General features: G+C 38.8%; 1 protein-coding gene and 1 pseudogene across 1 annotated transcript; one reads left to right on the forward strand and one right to left on the reverse strand.

Moving 5' to 3' along the window:
• Positions 1-212: 212 nt before the first annotated feature.
• Positions 213-1,842, reverse strand: LOC149191313 (uncharacterized; annotated as a pseudogene).
• A 5,826-nt stretch (positions 1,843-7,668) lies between these two features.
• On the forward strand, positions 7,669-8,937 carry LOC149191314 (disease resistance RPP13-like protein 4). The gene is made up of 3 exons (XM_089406596.1): positions 7,669-8,091; positions 8,197-8,302; positions 8,438-8,937. Exons 1-3 carry the CDS (start codon positions 7,669-7,671, stop codon positions 8,935-8,937), a joined length of 1,029 nt encoding a protein of 342 aa, XP_089262722.1.
• The last annotated feature ends 1,009 nt before the right edge of the window (positions 8,938-9,946 follow it).

Below are 9,946 nucleotides of genomic sequence, written 5' to 3' on the forward strand. Positions count from 1 at the left end.
GAAGCGTTTGGATTCATCTCCAAACAATTATACCCGCTTTGAATATGTAGCATCAACCTGCCTTTTGATTTCTGAGGTCTTAAAATAGGAAATTAGTTCCTATTTTCCTGTTTGCGGTTGATGTCTTTGTAGCGTTGATGTCTTTGTGGCGTGAAAGATCTTTTTGATTCTTATCAACGCTCAATTTGTTGAGAGTGAGTGTCCCGGTTTTATCACTGCAAATAATTTTCATGGCAGCCATTTCCTCTATGGCAGTCATTCTCTTTGTAATAGCCCCCACTTGCAATGTTCTCATTTACATTTGTATTTTTTGATGATTTGGACTGAAATCCTTTTCTAGTACGTGATGACTGCTTACTTTTTGCTCCTGTCATGTGTGACTCAAATCTGAGATCAATAATTTCAATGGTGCCATCACCTCTTGCTGCAGCAACAACCTGGTTATTTTTACCATCCATATTTTCCTCTGGAATCGCCAAAGCATGAACAAAAGGAGGATTACAAATTTGATTTGTACTTGATGCATTTTCTGTGGTGGGAACTGCAGCATCTATAACCATTCGTTGCCCTCCTCTTGAAAAGTCCCATGCTACAATTTTTGAATCTAATCCCCCAGAGATAACTTCCCATGGCTGCCAAGGATGAAATTGCACAGAGCTGCAAATATTTGTGTGTACGGATCTGAGTGTTTTGTAAAGGTAATGTTGATGAATGTCAATAATCTGTCATGAAAACTTTACTTCTCCACTGTCATCTGCAGCCGCAAGAAAAGATGACTTAAGGTTCATAGTAATCTAATTTATGTCCTCTGTATTGAATGTGTACTTTTGCAATTGTCCACTGGAAGGTGCCATGCGCACATCCAAGCAAGTAACTGTGTTTGCATATGCTGCATACAAAATATCATCATTTCCTGGACTGAAACAAACAGAAGCAACTGGTTCCTTGCCAAGATCCATGACAGATGCGTTTTCTTTGCAACGCAAATCAAACCAGTAGACACTCCCATCCGCTTTCTCAAACACATAGTAAAAATAACTTGATGAATTTGAGAGTAACACAAAACAGACCCGAATTCAACTGTTATAGCCATGTGCCGCATGCTTCTGTTATCATCTGAATATTTTCCAACTGGAAATAGAAGCCCATGTATTCCATCTTCAATATATTTTTTGAATTATGGGGAGTTTGGGAACAATTATTGGCTTTTCCAAGGACATTGCTCGTATCAGAATAGCTGGAAACGCTTGTTCTTCATGAAAGGATCCATAAACCACCAAATCTGCAGTACTCAGTAAGATGTTCACATCGTCATCTTGAGAAGCATGTTGGACAATTCCAGTTCGAAATCCCAGTTTGAAGTGCGACTGTCTGCAACGCCATCCCATAAGTGTTGTTGAAGTTGTTACTCACAATGACAAGCCTTAAAGAAGTACCAATAGAATCATTCATTTTAAACTTTGCCATTAAATGCATGGTATCTTGCATTACCAGTGCATGCTCCCTCCATATACCTGTGTAAGAAAATTGACTTTCAACAACTACAATTACAAAATCATCAGATTTGAAGCGTAATTTGGATAGCAAGTCCTTTTTCCTGTTCAATGCCATAAAATGCTTCACCTCCCATGTTTCCTTTGGGGAGCCAAGGATAACAAAGAAGTTTCCAGAATTAAATACAGAATACATCATCGCCATAGCATAGTCTGAAAAAACAACCACATTAGCTCTCTCAAATGTAGACTTCCAGTTGCTGATAATGGTTCTGTGTGTGTCTAAAGCATAAATCCTTAGACGCTTTCCTAATGTATCCTCATGAATGATCCATATGACAGGTACCATCCTAAAAGGTTCCTGCATGAGGCTAGAGTTTATGACTTTTGCTTCAAGAGAGCTCACAACCACACCATCAAAATTTAGCCAGTCGACTTGAAACTGTTGATGTGAATTACTTTGCAGTATATTGACAATAGTTCCAATCTTCTCCCAAGCACCACGGACAGACCCATCTTCAAATGGAAACCAGGTTCAGTAATTCTCTTCGATAGAGCACCGCCTATCCAGTAAGCGCCAACATGTCCTTTTAGAACTTGGTGCAGAATACCAAAACAAGAACTGACAGCTTGAGGGCATTATCCATTGTCAAAGTAAAACCATTCTTTAATAATGGCAGCAAAAAATTATATATATTTGCCAAGGCAGAAAGAAATTCTCGATTATCTTCATTGGAAAACCCTTCGTGAGATGAAACATGAGGCAGCAGTAGGATATGCTTCCACAATAGCATCCAGAGTAGCAACAGCATCATTAAAACCAAAGTAATAGATGCTAGTATAGGTAAATAATCGATTCTCAATATAGCAGGCTAGCAATGTGTGGATTATAAGACCGCATTTTGTCACAACACAAGCCTTTGGAGGAAAAAGCGCTAGGCCCGGAATCATCATGGCCAGCACAACACTTGCAAGTTGAAGTCACTGCCAGTTGAAGAGCTGAAGAACAAATTACATAATTTAAAACAACACATTAATGATTTCTTCTTCAAAACCCTGTTTTGAAGAAGAATCAATCTCTGACATGAGACGGAGTCTAACAGGTCCATTTCGCGAGGTGTGTACATGGATCATCCCGTCCATCATACTTGTCTGCTAGTCGCATCTACATTTTCCAAAATCGTAGGTGAATCATCCTTCTACATCCGTTCCAGTCCTCAAAGCTTCTCTGATACGTACCCCACCACCTTGTGGGCGTAGCGCGTAGTGCCCATTTCAGAGTAGCGAACCGCTGCTGTTCTGGTACTTTTCTCTCAAATTTGTTCAAAAATTCATCCACCTCTGTTATCACGCAACGCAATGATCTTACCATCATGTTACAATTGAGCGTGGTTACCTCGTGTAACTGGTTCTGCCATCGTTCGGTTTCCTCATCCGAATCCGATGTGCAGGAGCTTTCGCGCTCCCACGAAATTCGACCATCCGCTGTAGGATTCACCTAATCTTATACCCAAGTGGTTATCTTGTAGATACAATCTAGCTCGTCATCACCTTCGTTGTCGCGCACAGGATTTGTGTAGCGTGATCCTTTCGCAGGTTCTAAAGGTATCACTACTGCAGTGACTTTTTCTCAAAGAATGTTGGTACTATTTTATTTCCATCCTTTTCTTCTAAAAATCCATCATTCATCTATCATTTTCCCCCATAAACCCCTCATAGTCCATTGAAATTGATCAATTAAGCATTATAATTGTTATTTTACATTAAATTTAATTTGTGGATTTTTATGTTAAAAATTAGAAATTTTCAACAAAATTACAGGATGTCATGACATCTTGTAATTGGTTTATGTTGTGACACGTGGCATGGCAGGAAAATCAAAACAGAGGATAGGGACGTGATCACAGATGTACATACATGGCGAAGGATCTATTCAGCATCGCATCTGGAGCTCCTGGATACATGGTCAATGCTGGTCAAACCCAGCCTTTTTGGTCATAAAAGCAGCAAAAAGCCAGAGTTACCTAAACTGATTTCGTTTTGTTTTGGAAATCAGTTAAGATTAGAAAAAAAACAAAAATCACCTTTTTGACTGTAAAAGCAGAAACATCTGCGTGATAATGTATGTACATTCGATTGCAAATAGGACTGCGTGATAAGAGACATGAGCAGACTTAAGACTGCGTATCATATTGTATTGTATTGTTACCAGAACTCTTGCATGTAATTGATTTCCAGACTTTAATCACAGGCAGCGTTTTATCATTCTAGTGTTTTATGTGTTAACGGTTTCGACATCTGAAGTTTCCTAAGTGTACCATCAACGCGTGGACGGGCCCTACGTGGGGACTGGTATACTTCCATTTTATTTTCATAGCATTTAGACTTCAGATCTGAATAGCATTTGATGCCATTTCTTTGCTTGTGAATTAATTAATTCGATTAGAAGTTCTTGGGTTATTGTATGATTCATGGTGATAGCTTGAAACTTCAATTGCTAAATTATTGAACAAGATCTTGTAAAAGATTTAATTGAGCACTGAATTTCGAAGTATCTCTATGGACTCTGTTTTCATGCATTTGAGTCTTAGTATGCTTAAAAGGGTTTTTAGTTTTCATGAATGCTTAGTGTGTTAGCTGGAAAGAGTTTTTGTGAATGATATCCTTGTAAGAGGATTGAAAACTCAGACTAGTAACACTTTGTTTTCTTAGAACAGTTGATTAAATTAGGTGATATAAGTGTTTGAATTGTGAAAGGAAACATATTCCAATCTCTTGTAAAAGAGTGTTGTAGCCTGTCACAGTAGACACTTATCTAGGTAGATGAGATCCTTTTAGGTCTATAGATTGTAGACATGTGCCTCTAAGTTTACCTACCTTGGTTGACATTAAATTTAGTCTAATCTAGACCCCTGGATTGGTCACTACATTTTGGCGCCGTTGCCGGGGAGGCGCAGCTAGAGGATTTCTAAAAACAAAATAAAAAAAAATAAACAAAAACAAGCAAAAACATAGATTTAATTTTAATTCATCATTTTAGAAGTCATGTTTACTTATGTCTAGATCTAGAGATGATAAAGGTAGATTCATAAAAACCCCCCATCCAAAAACTAATTTACCACTAGCATTTGCACCACATGTTGCAAAGAAAACGCCGTAAGGCAATGATGAGAAACAATAGCATAGAAGAAAGAAGTCAAAATTTTATGCAATTTTGTTTCTTTATTGATGTTTTTTTATCATATGTTATGTTTCAGGGAGATTCCAACGGGGATATCTTCAAAGTGAAGGATTTATGAAATTTTTTGAAATTTTTTTGCCCGGATTCCGACCACTTTTGGCGGTCCAGGCAATTCCTTCTCCTCGATAGACGCCTCCGGAAATATCACGGGCGGCTCTGCTAGCTTGTTTTCATTCGGAAACAACCTTTGATTCTGGCAGTCACTTAAAGCGCCTTTTGACTATTTCACTCACTCTACAAATCTAGTCAACAGCTTTAAAACTTTTGACTATTTAATTGACTTTCGAAATTTAATCAACCCTGGCATGCTGGAGTAATTACAATTTCCACCATATGTTCTGATTGTGTTGTTTTCACCACACCCCTCTAATATTTGTATGGGTGGTGCTGGAGAGAGTGTTGTCCTGAGATTTTGGTTTGCTTCAGATTCCAACAATAAAGGGAATTGAGGCAGTCCGGGAACTATCGAAAAGATCATGGCTGATCCAGGTTTCGTCTCTGGATTTATTGGGCTTGGTATCAACAAAATAATCGACCAGATTATTGATCGCATAAACATTGTTGTTCACTGTCAGAAAGAAATGGCATCTCTGAAAGATCTGGTAGTGAAAATCAAGCCTATCATTACAGAGATCCAGCAATATAGACCAGATATAAACAGGAAGAAAAAAGATAAGTCTTCTGCTGTAAATGGATGGCTTAAACAGTTGGACGCCCTTCTCCAACAGGCATCTAAAACGGTGCAAACTTCCACAATACGGACGTGTGACATTATCTCTCGCTACCAAACCAGCCTGAGGATCAGGATTTTAATTTCAGAGATCAACGAACATATCAAATTTTCTCCTTCGGTTGAATTGGCCCTAATTCCAGAGCTACTAGAGGGTCAAACTCAAAAGCTCCAAGAGGAAATTGTGCAGATCAAGGAAAGCAGAGAAGCCTTGGCTTGTTCAAGTACTTCCCAATAGCCAAAAGGTACGCAACAATTCTAAGGATGGTTTATTACTTTGGCTCACTGTTTCCCAAAGTCCCTCTTTTACAAGTCTTAGAAATGCACTCCGTACCCAAATAACCACACAAAAGAATGTAAATTTGGGCGAAAATATGAACGAAGAAGAGGTAAAGTGATGGTTGAATCAGACAGTGCACCAGAGCACCAGGTTTATGATCCATGAGCATCGACCCGCTTATGATCCATTCGAGCTGGGAAGATATTATCTCAACATTTGAGCAGATCGTTGTTTGATCGAGCCAATGATGAGAGACTTTGATGGGCAAGTACTCTGTTTTAGGGTGCATGACTCCCTGTGTGATATGGCAATCCGAATCGCAGAGGAGGAAGAAAATTTCTACTGCAGTGTGGGTAATGGTTTGACAGCTGTTAATGAAAATGAGTGTTTGGGCCGCATTCGGCTTTTGTTGAGCGAGAACAGATTGACTTCTTTCCCCTAATCACATCGTCTACACAAATATGCTCATTGCTTCTCAGTGGAAATCCATATTTAACAAAGATCCCAACAAGGGTGATCAGGAGTATGATCTCCCTTAAGGTGTTCTCTTTAAGTGGGACGTCATTGAAATCATTGCCAAAGAGTATTGGGTGTTTGGAGCAGCTAATATATTTGGGTTTAAGACACATGCCCATCAATACGTTACCTGCATCTTTTACCAGTCTTGTAAATCTGGAGATCCTTGATCTTTCCTATTCTGCCATCCAAGAATTACCGTCCGCCATCCATATGCTGTGATCTTTAAGGAAATTAATCTTGGAGGGATGTAGAGATTTGCAATTTCTACCTCCTTGTATCTCAGGGCTTACCTCTTTGGAGCATTTGGAAACTTATGGTTGCAAGGCTTTTTGGAAGAAAGATAAGGATACCAGATGGAAAAAAAACAGCTTCTATCAACAATTTGGCAAGTTTAACACAACTTAAAACATTACAACTACAAAATAATGAGGAAATTATTAGTGATGGCACACTGGGAAAGATGACTCAAATGAACTCCCTCACATTGTCACTCATAAAGCTGGAAATTCTACCCAACGATATAAGAAACATGTCAAAATTGAGAAGACTGGTATTATTAGAATACTTTCACTTGGTTAAAATGGATTATTAGAATACTTTCACTTGGTTAAAATGGATTATAATTTTTATGACTTTCAATATTTGGGCTATCTTAAATTTGTTGGTTGTCATTTCTTGGAAGAACTTCCACATCTACATAAACTCAAGGGTTTGAGGCAATTGGAGATCATTGAATGTCCTAGAATAAGTTTGTTTCCAACAGAATTTGGTCGCAAAGGAGCATTTCCTCTTCTGGAAACATTTTCTCTTGCTTGGCTACCTACATTAAAGGAGTTGCCTGTAATAGAGAAAGGTGCAATGGCTTCACTTAAAATATTTACTATAATAGCATGTACAACATTAAATATACTACCAGAGAGTTATATAGATCTGAAGACACTTCAGAAAGTAAAAATTTTTGGTTGTCCAATAAGAAATATAGGAACTAGAGAGAACATAATGTAGAAGTGATGGCAATGTCTATGATAGACATGGAAGAAATTACAAAGAGATATTCCCAATTGTGGGATAAAAGAGAAAGTTGGTTGTATAGTGAATTGTGGTGAAATGAGCTCTTCTTCTTCAAGTACTTCCCATGGCCCTGTTGTTCCAACAAGCTCTGCAAAGATGAAATTGATCGAAGAGCCCCTTATAGTGGGACAGGATAAAGCATTTTCGATTCTCAAAAAGTTACGGAAAAACTCTTCTTTTGAAGACGCTCTTCAATAGCCAAAAGGTACGCAGTAATTCTAAGGATGGTTTATTACTTTGGCTCACTGTTTCCCAAAGTCCCTCTTTTAAAAGTCTTAGAAATGCACTCCGTACCCAAATAGCCACACAAAAAAATGTAAATTTGGGCGAAAATATGAACGAAGAAGAGGTAAAGCGATGGTTGAATCAAACAATGCACCAGAGCACCGGGCTTATTCTATTCTTAGATGATGTATGGGGATGGAATGCTGCAGAATTATTAGAGGAATTAGGTGTACTATGCCCTGTAAGGAACCACTCCACCTCCAAAGTCATTGTCAGTTCCAGGGATCGTGTTGCACTCTTAAAAACAGGTGTCGCAGATAAATACACAATAACAATGGAGGACTTGTCGGAAGATGAGAGTTGGAAGTTGTTTGCTTGTCACACTTTTCCATATAATAATGGAAATCTGCCAGCAAACATAGAAGAGGGAAAAGCCAAGCTTGTGTGTAAAAGGTGCAGAGGGCTTCCCCTCGCTATCAAAGTGGTTGGCAGGGCAATGGCCGGAAGTACTCATCCACAACAGTGGGAATGGGTTGTCCAAAGGCTGCCAAACATGGACACTGTGTACAATTGTGTTAGGTTGAGTTATGATGCAGTCGGCTATGAGGATGCTGACCTGCAATTGTGCTTTTTATAGGGAAATCTGCCAGCAAACATAGAAGAGGGAAAAGCCAAGCTTGTGTGTAAAAGGTGCAAAGGGCTTCCCCTCGCTATCAAAGTGGTTGGCAGGGCAATGGCCAGGAGTACTCATCCACAATAGTGGGAATGGGCTATCCAAAGGCTGCCAAACGTGGACAGTGTGTACAATTGTGTTAGGTTGAGTTATGATGCACTCGGCTATGAGGATGCTGACCTGCAATTGTGCTTTTTATGTGTAGCTGCAAACATCTTGGAAGACGCAGTCGTTCATGTCCAGTTGGCGATTCAGGTATGGATAGGGGAAGGCTTACTTGCCAAGAAGACGTTGGAACATGAGCATCGACACGCTTATGATCCATTCGAGCTGGGAAGATATTATCTCAACATTTTAGCATATCGTTGTTTGATCGAGCCAATGATGAGAGACTTTGATGGGCAAGTATTCTCTTTCAGGGTGCATGACTCCCTGCGTGATATGGCAATCCGAATCGCAGAGGAGGAAGAAAATTTCTACTGCCGTGTGGGTAAGGGTTTGACAGCTGTGAATGAAAATGAGTGTTTGGGCCGCATTCGGCTTAATCACATCGTCTACACAAATATGCTCATTGCTTCTCAATGGAAATCCATATTTAACAAAGATCCCAACAAGGGTGTCAGGAATATGATATCCCTTAAGGCGTTCTCTTTAAGTGGGACGTCATTGAAATCATTGCCAAAGAGTTTTGGGTGTTTGGAGTAGCTAATATATTTGGGTTTAAGACACATACCCATCAATAGGTTACCTGCATCTCTTACCAGTCTTGTAAATCTGGAGATCCTTGATCTTTCCTATTCTGCCATCCAAGAATTACCGTCCGCCATCCATATGCTGAGATCTTTAAGCAAATTAAGCTTGGAGGGATGTAGAGATCTGCAATTTCTACTTCCCAGTATCTCAGGGCTTACCTCTTTGGAGCATTTGGAAACTTATGGTTGCAAGGTTCTTTGGAAGAAAGATAAGGATACTAGATGGAAAAAAAAACAGCTTCTATCAACAATTTGGCAAGTTTAACACAACTTAAAACATTACAACTACAAAATAATGGGGAAATTATTAGTGAGGGCACACTGGGAAAGATGACTCAAATGAAATCCCTCACATTATCACTCATAAAGCTGGAAATTCTACCCAACGATATAAGAAACATGTCAAAATTGAGAAGACTGGTATTATTAGAATACTTTCACTTGGTTAAAATGGATTATAATTTTTATGACTTTCAATATTTGGGCTATCTTAAATTTGCTGGTTGCCATTTCTTGGAAGAACTTCCACATCTACATAAACTCAAGGGTTTGAGGAAATTGGAGATCATTGAATGTCCTAGAGTAAGTAAGTTTCCAACATAATTTGATCACAAAGGAGCATTTCCTCTTCTGGAAACATTTTCTCTTGCTTGGCTACCTACATTAAAGGAGTTGCCTGTAATAGAGAAAGGTGCAATGGCTTCACTTAAAATATTTACTATAATGGCATGTACAACATTAAATATATTACCAGAGAGTTATATGGATCTGTCTTCAGAAAGTAAGAATTTTTGGTTGTCCAATAAGAAATATAGGAACTAGAGAGAACACTAATGTAGAAGTGATGGCAATATCTATGGTAGACATGGAAGAAATTACAAAGAGGGAAAGTTGGTTGTATGGTGAATTTTGGTGCAATGAGCTCTTCTTATTCAGAAAGCTTAATACCATTATATGATTTA

The sequence above is a fragment of the Pinus tabuliformis genome, chromosome 2_2 (genome assembly GCF_031772625.1).
Source record: "Pinus tabuliformis cultivar Carrire ecotype Pingquan chromosome 2_2, CPIR1, whole genome shotgun sequence".
Classification (NCBI taxonomy): domain Eukaryota; kingdom Viridiplantae; phylum Streptophyta; class Pinopsida; order Pinales; family Pinaceae; genus Pinus; species Pinus tabuliformis.

Coding starts and splice junctions, on each gene's coding strand:
- LOC149191314 (XM_089406596.1), top strand. CDS start 7,669: ATGAACGAAGAAGAGGTAAAGCGATGGTTGAATCAAACAATGCACCAG. Junction 8,092..8,196: donor ATCCACAACAGTGGGAATGG/GTTGTCCAAAGG, acceptor TGCTTTTTATAG/GGAAATCTGCCAGCAAACAT. Junction 8,303..8,437: donor TGGCAGGGCAATGGCCAGGA/GTACTCATCCAC, acceptor TTTTATGTGTAG/CTGCAAACATCTTGGAAGAC.